The sequence below is a fragment of the Myotis davidii genome, unplaced genomic scaffold, assembly GCF_000327345.1.
Source record: "Myotis davidii unplaced genomic scaffold, ASM32734v1 scaffold67, whole genome shotgun sequence".
Taxonomy (NCBI): domain Eukaryota; kingdom Metazoa; phylum Chordata; class Mammalia; order Chiroptera; family Vespertilionidae; genus Myotis; species Myotis davidii.
In genome coordinates, this window is record NW_006298521.1 from 1269474 (window position 1) to 1281548 (window position 12075).

The 12075-nt window shown below is 57.6% G+C and overlaps 1 protein-coding gene across 1 annotated transcript in view; it reads right to left on the minus strand.

Annotated features, from left to right (window-relative positions):
- Nucleotides 1–3861: 3861 nt before the first annotated feature.
- The window catches only part of UPK3A (uroplakin 3A), a 23498-nt gene continuing 15284 nt past the window's right edge, over nucleotides 3862–12075 (minus strand). Inside the window, exons 4-8 of the mRNA XM_015570739.1 lie at nucleotides 10861–11016; nucleotides 9108–9387; nucleotides 7688–7770; nucleotides 6789–6921; nucleotides 3862–4204 (exon numbers count right to left, since the gene is read on the minus strand). Coding sequence (XP_015426225.1) covers nucleotides 4045–4204; nucleotides 6789–6921; nucleotides 7688–7770; nucleotides 9108–9387; nucleotides 10861–11016 — 812 coding nt within the window. The 3' untranslated portion in view covers nucleotides 3862–4044. The remainder of the gene's footprint in view (nucleotides 4205–6788; nucleotides 6922–7687; nucleotides 7771–9107; nucleotides 9388–10860; nucleotides 11017–12075) is intronic.

Genomic DNA, 12075 nt, shown 5'->3' on the forward strand with positions numbered 1-12075 from the left:
AATATGGTTTTAAGTAGAAATTTTAACCAAATTCTAATATTGGGATGGAAAATATAAAGCAGAACCCTTAGTTGCCTTACCTGGTTTGGCTCAGTGGATAGAGTGTTGCCTGCGGACCAAAAGGTCCCAGGTTCAATTCCACTTAAAGACGTGTACCTTCGTTATTGGGCTCCTCCCCCCCGGGCCCTGGTCGGGGCTCATGCAGGATGCAACCAATCGATGTGTTTCTCTCACATTGATGTTTCTCTCTGTCTTTCCCTCTCTCTTCCACTCTCTCAAAAAATCAATGGATATTTAAAATAAAAAAAAGAAGAGCCAGCCGCCCTGGCTCGTCTGGGCATCATCCCATGACCAAGAGGCCGGTCACCAGTTCAATTCGGTTGTGGGCTAATCCCTGGTGGGAGGGTGGGGGGTAGGGGGCGGGGAGGTAGGAGGCAGCCGATCAGTGTTTCACTCTCACCTGGATGTTTCTCTCTGTCGAAATAAAATTAAAATGAATCATACACATACCATACAACCAAGTCATCCCACACCTGGGTATTTACCCAGGAGAAGTGAAAGCAGCTTGGCTGGTGTGGCTCAGTGGTTGGGCGTTGACCTATGAACCAAGGCCACTGGTTCCATTCCTCGTCAGGGCACAGGCCCGGGTTGTGGGCTCCATCGGCCACGAGCCTGTGGTGAACGGCCAGTCCTGCCCTTGACGGTGGTGATGACACAACCTACAGCGGCGAGAAGACTGCATAGAAACACACGCGTGTTTGGGAACGGAACTAGGGAGCGCTGTGGGCGGACGGGCGCCGGCTCCTGGCTGTGCTGCAGTGAAGCTGTGGCTATAGGAGCTGTTAACGGTAAGGAGGCCGGCTAAAGGCTACACCAACCCCCCTGCACATTTTCTGCAATTTCCTTGGAATCGATGATCACTTCAAAGCCAAGTTGTTGTTTTTAATGATACAATCACGTTGGGAAACAATTTGGCAGTTTTTTTTTAAAAATGAGTCAGGCCCTGGCCCGTTTGGCTCAGTGTTGCTATCTCTATCCCTCTTCCTTCCTCTCTAAAAAATCAATAAAAACATTTTTTTAAAAAGAGAAGTGAAAGCAGTGCCCACAGGGGGATGGGCTGTTCACAGCGGCTCTATTTGGAATAACCCCAAACGGGAAGCGGCCCCATGAAGCCAGGGGAGCCCAGAGTGGTGACCTTGCCCCAAGTCTCACAGCCTGGCGACGGAGATGAGCCGGGGCGGCTGCCTGGTGGGAGGAAGGGAAGCAGCATCTGGGTGGCGGGGGGAGCCCAACTCCGGAGGGCCGCCCTCTCAGCCACGGCGAGGAGGCGCCTCTCGGCACCTGGGCAGGAGCTGCAGAAATGGCTCCTGGGGGCGGTTATGATTAGACGCTTCAGCAGCCAGCCCAGCACCTCCACCCGACGCCCGCCAGCTTGGCTCCTTCTGCGAAGACTGGATACAGCTGCTTGGAAGTCGGCAAAAAAAACGGGGGGGGGTTAGGGGACACTGAGTCTCGGTGGCAGCGAGGTTCTGGGACTGAGGAAGCCAACAGATGCCAGGGTCAGGGGGTCACCCAGGGAGCTGGAGGTGAGGGTGGGCTTCCCGGTGAGTTCTTCCTGCCTTCGGGTCCCCACTGCCAGGCCCCGAGGCTGAGGGCTCTGAGCTCTGCCTTGTCTGTGTCACACCCCTGCGGGATCTCGCCAGGCCCAGGGCTTCCAACACAGCCCTGCCCCTGCGAGCCAGCGAGCGAGGGAAGGCCCGGCTGGTGTGCTGCCCTCTGATGGCACGTGCTGAGCCGGGAACAGGGGAGGTATCACAGAAAAGGATCCGACCCTTAACCTGCCCTTCAGTCAGTCTAGACCAGTCAGTGGTCGGCAAACCACGGCCCCTCGAGTGTGGCTCTTCCACAAAATACCACGTGCGGGCGCACACGTATGGTATGATTGAAACTTCCTGGCCACACTCAAGAGGCCAAAGAGCCGCATGTGGCTTGAGAGCCACAGTTTGCCGACCACTGGTCTAGACCTGTGGTTCCAGCCTCATTTTGGCCACGCCCCGCCCAAGCATCTCTAACATCCTGATGCCCTCCCTCCCTGAGACCTAGAACTCTTATTATTCAAAAAAGTGACTTCTATGCATGTGGAGGAAGCCTGAAAGGCCATTCACTGGGTCTAAACAAGCTTCCAAAGAACATGGATCCATGAAAGAGAAAAATGAAAGAACAAAAGGGCATTTCACTAAGAAATTGTTTTTAAAAAATAAGAAATTGTTAAATAATAATAATAATAATATGAAGTGATGTGAAAAAATAGCAAATAAAATTTCAAAACATATAATAGAGAACTGGAATGCATAAATATGTCACAATATGTATTTATATGCTGTATATGAGGCCCCTGGAACCATAAGAAATGCAAGGAACAATAATGAGGGGTGAGCCTGGCCCGTGTGCTCTATGGTTAGAGCACTGGCCCGACCGAAGGGCATGTAAGTGGGTTTCAGCCCTCAGCCCCAGGGTGAATGGGAGGCAAAGAACCCAAGTGTCTCTCTCACATCAATGTTTCTCTCTCTGCCCCCCCTCCACTCTCTCTAAAAACCAATAGAAAAACATCCTCAGATGAGGCTAAAAAATAATAATAATAATGCGAGCTGACATACAGGGTCCCATTGGTGGGGGAGGAAAAGGGGAGGAACCGCTAGGAGTGAGGAATCGGTTCTGGAACTAGACAGCGATGGCGGCTACACAGCATTGAGAATGTGCTAAATGCCACCGAATTGTCACTTTAAATGGGTAATTGTATGTCCTGCGACTCTCGCCTCCATTTAAAACATAAAACGAACACGGGCATGCTGTAAGCAGAAGGCAAGCTCGCATGCGTGTTTAACCAGGGCCGACCTGGAGAAGTGCCGCCTCCCTCTGCTGCGGGGTCTCTGGGAGAGCTGGGGGGGCTCTGGGGAGGGGCCTGGGATGGGAAGGGAGTGTCAGTGCCCAGGCCAGCCTCCTGGGCCTACAGGATGGACTGGAGGAGCCAGTAGGTGGTCTGGGCACAGCACCCACCATTCCTTCCGCCTGCTCCCGGGCCCAGGGACTCACTCCCGTGGCTCCTGTGGCTCCCACCACCCGGACTGACCCACAACTGCTCTGGCTTCTCCAGGCCCCTCCCAGCCCCCAGGCTCCTTCTCCCGGCCTCTGCTGCCTGCCTTTGCAGCTTGGGGGTCCCTCTTGTGCGTGTGTGCCCCCGCAGCACCCCGCATGCCCCCCAGAGCACCCGTCAGCCTGCTGGGCTGTGCTCCTGCTCTAACCACCCCGCTCTGACAAACCTCTTCTCTTTCCACGACGGGAAGCGGGCCTGCTACCTGGCTCAGAAGACAGAATTGAATCATCTGAGCAGAGACCCGGGACTGGAGAGACTCTTCACTCCTGAGTGACCTTGACACCCTCCTCTGTGTCCTGCAGCCTCTGCTGTCCTCCCACTGGGATCGGAAAGCTGTGAAGGAGCCCAGGCTTGCAAGGCCTTGAAGTTAATCGTTTACATCAGCCCATTTCACAGATGAGGAAACTGAGTCCAGAGAGAAAGAGATGAGTGCGGAGGTAACAGGGTGAGTTACCAGCAGGGCTGCACCCAGGACTCATTTCGGTTCCAGGGTTCCAGTACCTCGCATCCGCAAACCCAAACAACACCCAATCGCTGTGCACACAGCCCAGCTCACGGGCCCTAACGGCGGTCACAGAGGGGCTGGCTTTCCTCTCACAGGCGAGGGTGGACGGCCACGTTCCCACAGCCCTGACTCCGCCCTGGCTTTGAGTGAAAATCAGTCCCCCCACCACGCCCTTGAGAGACACAATCCACGTGCTCAATACACGTGCATTCATTCATTGATCGGCTCACTCTTTCTGTAAATATTTATTGAACTCAAATTCTTGGGAAGAATTTATCAAAATTGCTCCTGCAGTTGGACCCCTGGCCCTGCTCCGCCGTGGGTGGGGCCAGGGGTGACCCTGGCTGCGTGGAGCCCTGAGGCCGCTGTGCGCACCCGCTGGGGCTCAGTCCGGGAGCTTGCCGCCATACACCTCGGCCCTGTCCAGCTGCAGCCCCCGGTTCACAGCGGCGTACGAAGGCTCCAAGGTGCCCAGGGACTTGGGGGCGGCCTCCTGTGTGATCTGGGAGTCGTGTGTGATTTCCCCGTCAGAACCGCCCATGTCCCTGACGGAGAGGATGGAGAGAGCCAGGGTTAGGGGTGCAGAGCAAGCCCGAACCCCGTGAGCTGCTCAGGGGCCTGCCTGCTGAGACACTGCTTTCACAGATGCCGTCTTACGTCTCATGTGTTCGTTCAGTCGACCAGTCTCTCCTGAGCACTCACTGTGGGCCACGTCCTGGGATAAGGAAAGGGTCACCCTTTTGGAACTAAGTGAACAGCCTACAGGTTTTATCTTGAGCTGGACACTGGAGGCCATTGCCCCTGTCCCTAAAGAGCTAGGATTGTAGAGGGAGACAGACCACAGCAATGACCAGACAAAATGGACAATTCCGGGTGGGAGCCACAGGGGGGCTTCCTGGAGGAGGCGGCAGTTCACCGGGCCCTAAAGGAGAAGAGTGAGGGTACAGGAAGGCATTTTGGGCAATGATAGGAATGGCTGGGGGTCTGGGGCAAAGGTGACAAGCTCTGTGCAGCTGGAGCCAGAGATGATAGCAGGGACAAAGGAAAGAATCAGGCTAAAGTCGTAACAGGGCCTTGGGGCCAGATTAGGGCGTCGCCCCAAGGGAGGGAGGGGCATCACCACATCCTGACTGCTCCCAGGCTAATCTCATCTATTATTTGTGTTTTTATTAATTAATTTTAAAAATATATTTTTATTGATTTTAGAGAGGGAGAGAGAGAAACATCAACGATGAGAGAGAATCATTGGTCAGCTGCCTCCTGCACGCCCCTTACTGGGGATCAAGCCTGCAACCCTGACTGGGAATCAAACCCAGGACCCTTCAGTCTGCAGGCCGACGCCCTATGCACTGAGCCAAACCGGCTAGCGCTGTGTTTTTATTCATTTAAATGTCAGAAGGCAACTTGATTTTCAAGTTCACAGCCCCATCCCCACCCCGGACCCTCCCACATCTTTTCCTGCCTGGCTGGTTTCCACCTGCCCACTATTTCACCTACTCCAGCGAGCTGTCCCATCTGCTGCCCACTCCCCCTGGACAGGCACCCTCTGGACCTCCACAGCCCCAGGGCTCCCTCGCTCTGAGCAGCACCTGCGTGTGACCTCCATCCACCTGTCCTGAGGAGAGAGGGCTCCTGCTGTCCCTCCCTACAGGAGCCCCGCCTGGTGCGCCAGGTGTGCTGGGCAGCCAGACAGACGGGAGCAGAGCAAGGACGATGGGCCAGGTATAGAGGTCACCACGTTGGAAAGCCCCAGTGACAACTGTAAGGTGGGACCTCACCCCCAGGGTGACTTTTTCTCCCGAATCATAGCACAGGTCACATGGTTTAGACCACCTGACCTTTCCTCCCTAGAGATAACATCTGGGCCTCAGCTGCAAAAGCAGCAAAACCAGACAGGTGACACCTTGGCTGCCTCAGGACCAGCTGCACTGACTAATGACCCTGCCTGGGTGCCGGCCAGTCAATCAGTGGGGACCTGGACCCCCGGTGGGATCGGCCTAAATGGGCAGTCGGACATCCCTCTCACTATCCGGGACTGCTGGCTTCCAATTGCTTGCCTGCCTGCCAGCCTGATCACCCCCTAACCATTCCCCTGCCAGCCTGATTGCCCCTAACTGTCCTCCCCTGCTGGCCCAGTAGCTGCTGGCCGGGGCCTTTCATTGTTCCACATCACCCCCTGGTGGTCAGCACACATCATAGCGAGCAAGCAAACTCCCGGACTCCGGGACTCCCAGTCGAAGGTCCACCTCCCGAGGGGACACTTTGCATATTAGGCTTTTATATAGAGGGATGTTCTCCTACAGTTTGGGTCTTGGCTCTGAATTCGTTCCTAGCCAGAGCCCGAGTACAGAAGTTGCCGAACCCAGGACTGGTCTGACCCATAGTCAGACACCAGGTGCCCTTCCTGCCTACAACACAGGCAGGATCTGCCCTGCCCGCCTCCGGTTCCCGCAGCACCTGCTCCTGCCCTGATTCACCCCCCCTGCTCAATCCTCCCCGGAACAATGGGCTGTGCGCACACCTGTCTGCCACCAGGTGGCCCTGATGGCTGCTGCAGGTCCCCTGGAGAATGAGTCTGACCCAAACAGACACACATCAGGGCTGGGAGTGAAGTCAGGGGACTGGGCTCTGGTCCCGCCTGTGTTGACTGGCTGTGGGACCTTGGGCCACCCTTCTCCCTCAGGCCTCAGTTTCCCCACCTGGACTGCAGTTGGATGGATTACAATGACAACAAAATGCACTACTTGTTCAGCTCCTGGGCGATTCCTTGAAGACTAGGGATTATCTCACGTGACCTTCACAACCTCTCACGTGACCTTCAAGGGAGAGATAGAAACATATCTATTAGTATCTGCATTCTGCGGAAGGGGATCCTCAGGCACCAGAGGTAGGATATGTGCCCAAGCTTGTGCATTAGTAGGTGTCAGACCTGGCATCTGCCCGCAAACCCCTCCCACCAGGCTGACCCTGACCCTGGGAGCCCCAGGACTCAGCCCCCCACCCCCAGGCCCCACCCGCCCAGGGTGGAAGGCGGCTCCCTTGCCTGCTGGGCTGCCCCTGCCTCAGAGGACCCTCCCAGGGGAGCGTGTCCGCATGTCCCGAGTCCTGCCTCCAGCCGTGGGTACTCACACGAGGCTCAGGACGATGGCACCGGCAAAGCCCAGCAGCAGGAAGAAGGGCAGGGAGCCCAGGATGGACGTGATGACGATCATGCCGCCGCTCCGCCGGCCCGGCCACGTGTCAATCGCCGAGTACGGGGTGACTAGCAGGACACAGGCCCATGACTCCCCAGACGCTGCACCCTCAGCCAGCCCTCCCAGGATGCACAGCGTCTTCCCAGCCCTGGTGGCAGCAGGTCCCAGGGACGAGGGGGACCCAGTTCCGGGACTGTCTCCCCCTGCCTTGAGGTGCTTGTCCCCACATCCCAATTCCCAACTTTCTCTTGAGTGTGTCTGGTCTCTTCTTCCTTTTTGTAAAAATATTTTTTTATTGACTTCAGAGAGGAAAGGAGAGGGAGAGATAGAAACATCAGTGATGAGAGAGAATCATGGATCGGCTGCCTCCTGCACAGCCTCTACTGGGGCTGGAGCCCGCAACCCGGGCATGTGCCCTGAACGGGAATCGAACCAGGACCTCCTGGTTCACAGGTTGATGCTCAACCGCTGAGCCACACTGGCCGGGCTCTCCCTCTTTTAACTGTCTCTGTGCATAACTTTCAGTTACACAGGCCTGCAGCCTTCGGGTGAGGTGGGTGGGATGCAGATTACAAGCTATTAAAGGCGAAGCAGAGGGCCCTGGGCGATGGAGCAGATGCCCAGGGCTCCCCCTGCGCTGGCCAGTGTCGAACAGTGTCCAGGGGAAGACTCAGTTGTTTTAAAATGCATTTTCCTCATCACCCAACGGCCTGCCTGTGTCTGGGAGCGTTTTCAGAGTGACAGCCCAAGTCTGCTTTCCCAGGCTCCCTTGAGGAACCTCCCCCACACACCACCATCCACTCCCGCCCGCCCCCGCCCACTCCCACCACTCACTCCGGCTGGTTCGGATGGGGTCCGACCACAGGGTCTGGTCCTGCACCAAGCCCGAGGACATATTGACGAGGACGTACTTGAACCTGAAAGGAGACGGAGCTCGGATGACTTCCATCCATCCTGTGAGCCCGGCCACCTGGAGGTGGGAGGGATTAGGGTGGCTGGAGTGGGGGGCAGAGCGGGGACTTCTAGATGGCAATCCCGGCGGCCACCGGTGGGCTCTGGGCAACAGGGCGGAGCTGGGCTTTGCATCAGCACCTTCGCTGCATATCACTGCCGGGACCCTTTCCTGAGCTCAGGTGCCACCTCCTCCAGGCAGCCCTCGGCATCGGGGGTCCCCTCCAGACTCTCCCTCCGGGAGCCCCTCTGCTCCTCTTGGCATACATAGCGCATGTAGTGTATCTGATGAGTGCTGACCCTTCGTCCTCCTTGCACTTTTGCGTTCCACTGCTCCCAGCCTGGCCGTTGGTCCCACAAACGGGGCTTGAATAATAATATCCATTCCCACGCCCACGGCTCTGGGATAAGGCCTACATTTTACATGAAGAAAACCCCACCCAGCATTAGAATCCTAAAGGCAGATCAGGAGCTACAGTACAAAATGCCCATAGCCGACTGAAGGTCAGTTTAAAATGATGGATGTTCTGAGAACTAAGAAATTGACAGCCTCTAGCTCAACATGTAAAGAAGCAAAAATAAGACTTAAATTTCTAACCCCCACTTCTCCAGGTTGGAAGAGGCTGGGACACAGACGTGTCCCCAGGTGGCGAGCTTTGCGATCCAGGAGGAGGGAGAGGTCTAGGTCAGCAGGGAGGGAGGCCTGAGGGGGCCAAAGGAAGGGAGAGGCGAGGATGGCAGGTGAGTGATGGCCTGGCCCCCACGTGAAGCCTGGAAGGTACGGAGACCCCAACCTAGGCATCTCCATGGTAATAAGAGAGGCTTTGGCTCCAGATAAGCCCCCTGGCCATGGGTCAGGGCTGAGCCCCTACCTGTGGGCATAGCTGAGGGACCCACTGTGGTGGGGTGGCCCACCAGGTGCTCCAGAGGGCGGCAGGAAAAGCAGAGGGTGGGCTGGGAGCTGGCGAAGCTTCAGCCAGGCCTCCAGGTCATGCTGGGCCCCAGCTTTCCACCAGGTGGCTCCCTCCCGCTCTGGACCACAATGTCCTTCCCCGTCAAGTGCAGGGGGTTGTGTGGGCGACTGCCACTGGGTAATGGGCCGGGACCAGGTGCATAACTCAGGACACTTGTTACAAAATTAAGAATTTCAAGCCAAGTGGGGGCCCTTCTGGGACCCGAGATGGTCTTGGCACATAGTAGGCTCTTCAGACATGTGGCCTCTCACACTTCACCAGCTCAGGGTCTTCCCGAGTCAGGCGGGGCTGGGGCACAACGGCTGGCTCGCGCAGGCGCCCACACCCACCTGTACTCCGTGGCCGCCAATAGGGGCGGGTTGCAGAGGCCCTGGAAGTTAGGGTCCGACAGGCAGGCCCCATTGTCGCCCACTCTGATCAGGTATGCATTCAGGATCTCCGAGGCCCGGGCCACGTCCCCCACGGCGTCCAGGCTGGGCAGGTCGCTGCAGGGGGTCAGCTCAAAGACCGCGGCCTTGTAGGGGCCGGTCCTCCCTCCTGCCGTCTGCTGGAACGTGGAGCTGAGCGGGGTGTGGGCACCGTCCTGCACGGAGGCGTTCCTGGAGCTGGCTGTGGGGTGGTGCCGGGAGTGAGGTACCAGCCACCCCAGCTCAGTCACTCATTCATCAAACGCCCCCCAAGCACCCTCTGAGCCAGCGCTGTGCTGGGCCCTGGGTCGCAGGCACACACAGGCTCAGTCCCCACCCTCAGGGCTCCCTGTGCAATGGAGGTGCCGGCCTGTGTGCAGCTCTCATGCACCCGCTCCTGGCACAGCCCTGTAAGCCTCCCACCCAACAGCCACTGTCGCTTCCTTGCGGAGAGCCCTGGATTCTGCCTGTGTGAAAGGGAAAAGGAGGGCCACAGGTTCAGGGGGAGCAGCCAGACCTGACCGGCCCTCGGTCTCCTCCTGACCAGCGGGTGATGAGGCCTGGGAACTGGGAGGGAAATGCCCACCAGCCCACAGCGCGGGCCCAGGCAGGCGGCCAATCAGTGTTCGCAGGAAAAGTGAAGTTGATGCCGAACCGGTCTGGCTCAGTGGATAGAGCGTTGGCCTGCGGACTGAAGGGTCCCAGGTTCGATTCCGGTCAAGGGCATGTACCTGGGTTGCGGGCACATCCCCAGTAGGGGGCGTGCAGGAGGCAGCTGATCGATCTTTCTCATCAATATTTCTAGCTCTCTGTCCCTCTCGCTTCTTCTCTGTGAAAAATCAATAAAATATTTTTTAAAAAAGTGAAGTTGATGACCTGGGTGAGGTGCTGTAAGCGGCTGGTTGCTAGAAATGTACGAGGTGGTCACTGGGTTCCTTGGTGACCAGGGAAGGCTGGACCGGAGCCAGCAGGTTCGCTGGGAAACGCCGACCTGGAGCCGCCTGGGGAGAGCGGGGCCTGAGGACCAGGGCCTGGGTTCGCTGTCCGCCCCGGCGGCCCCAGTGAGTCCCTCGGCCCCTCGGAGCCTTCATTCTTTGCTCTGTGATGGGCAACCTACTACATGTGATGCCTGAACGATGGGGTGGGGGCGGGGGCACAGGGGGAATCTGCATATCACTTTCGACTCCCGGAACTTAACCAATAGCCTTCTGTGGAGGGAAGCCTTATCAATAACATCAACAGTAGTTAACATTTCCTGTGTATGTATATGGGTTCCAGACTGTATTCTTATAATACAGTAAGAGAAAGGACCTGTCGTAAGAAAAAATGCAGTTACAGTATTTGCTGAAAAAAATCTGCGTCGAAGTGGACCCGTGCAGCCCAAACCCTGCTGCTCAAGGGCAGCCGTAAATACCAGCTCTCCGGGGCGCCGGGCACCTGCATGAGGCGGTGGGTGCTCGGAGGCCGGTGCTGTCATAACTCCCCCCACACAGGGTGTCCCTCAGGGCCCAGCCCTGCGCTGGCTCAGGCAGACACAGTGCAGGCTGGTGAGGTGCGGGGGTGGTTTCCTCACAGGGAGGGAGCACCCCTCCACCTGTCCCCCCCACGCCCCGTGGACAGGTCAGACCCGTTCAGCGTGGCTGTGGCCGTGGCCGGAGGCGAGCAGGGCCCTCACCCGAGTCGAGCAGGACGTAGAGGTAGATTTCATAGGTGCCGTTGAGGGCCTCTGTGCTGTCGAACATGCAGAGCGGTTTCTCCAGGGCCACGGTGCTCAGGGTGGGGTTGTTGGTGGCAAAGGTGACACTGGCCAGCTGGGGCTGGAGGGCCACACCTGGGGGAAGCAGTGCGGACAGGACCTGACCCCACAGAACTGTCCACACCGCGGGCACCCTCTGCGTCCTCCTAACACACACACACACACACACACACCACCCAGCCAGCCACACACATGAGAAAAGAGCATGGCGGGGATATTCGCATAATATCTCTCTAAGATGTAGAGTCCAAAGATATTTCAGAAGAGTAGAGTTCGTTCCCTCCTCTCTGGTAGATTTGCCTACATAGCCACGTGATAAACATAGTGAAACCTTTCTCCTCCCCCCTGGAAATGTTTAACTATGTTCCAGAGTAAAATGATAGTTTGCCTCTGAGACAAAGGTTGGGAATATTTGCTAGAAGCTTCCTTTTACGTATGGAGAATCCTAGCCTTAGTGCCCTTTGGCTGTGACACTAATATATAAAGGGTGTCCCCAAATTCACGCAAGAAGTAATTTTGCGCCCTTCTTTCCCTCCACAGCCCTGCAGAGCCCCACTGCCCGTCCTAAGCACCCCTTCCCGGCAGCCCAGTCGTGGAGCCCCCCCTTCTTCACTGAGCCCTGGTAACAAGCCTTCCCCATCCCCTGCTCCCTGGTGTGCCCATCTGACCCTGTCCTCAGCGGCCAGGCCCTGCCCTGGCCCCGCTGCCCTCAGTGCAGTCCCGCCTCTGGAGGGGAAGCGAGGTCCGGACGGTCTGGCCTTGCTTCACGGGGTCTCCAGCCTCACCTCTAGGCACACGCTTCACCCCGAGCTCCAGCCCCTCGTGTGGACAATGGAGAGGTTCCCAGGATAGTCCATGCCACCTCCCTCCTCCTGAGCCGCTGGGCTGCGCCTTCACCGGGAGCATCCCTCCATCCACCATCCAGGCAGCCCCCCGAGTCTAGTCCAGTGCCTTCTCTGCTCCCCACAGCCCCACTCCCTGTCTGTCTTCCGCGGCACCCACCACAGGGCTCCCCCCACCCCCGGGCCCTGGGAGCCCCAGCAGAGGAAGCTTGTAGGTCAGTGTTGGCTATGGTTAATCCCGGCCCCCGAGCGGCACGGGGCCCGCTGCGGAGCAGGCGCCCGCGTTCCCGGT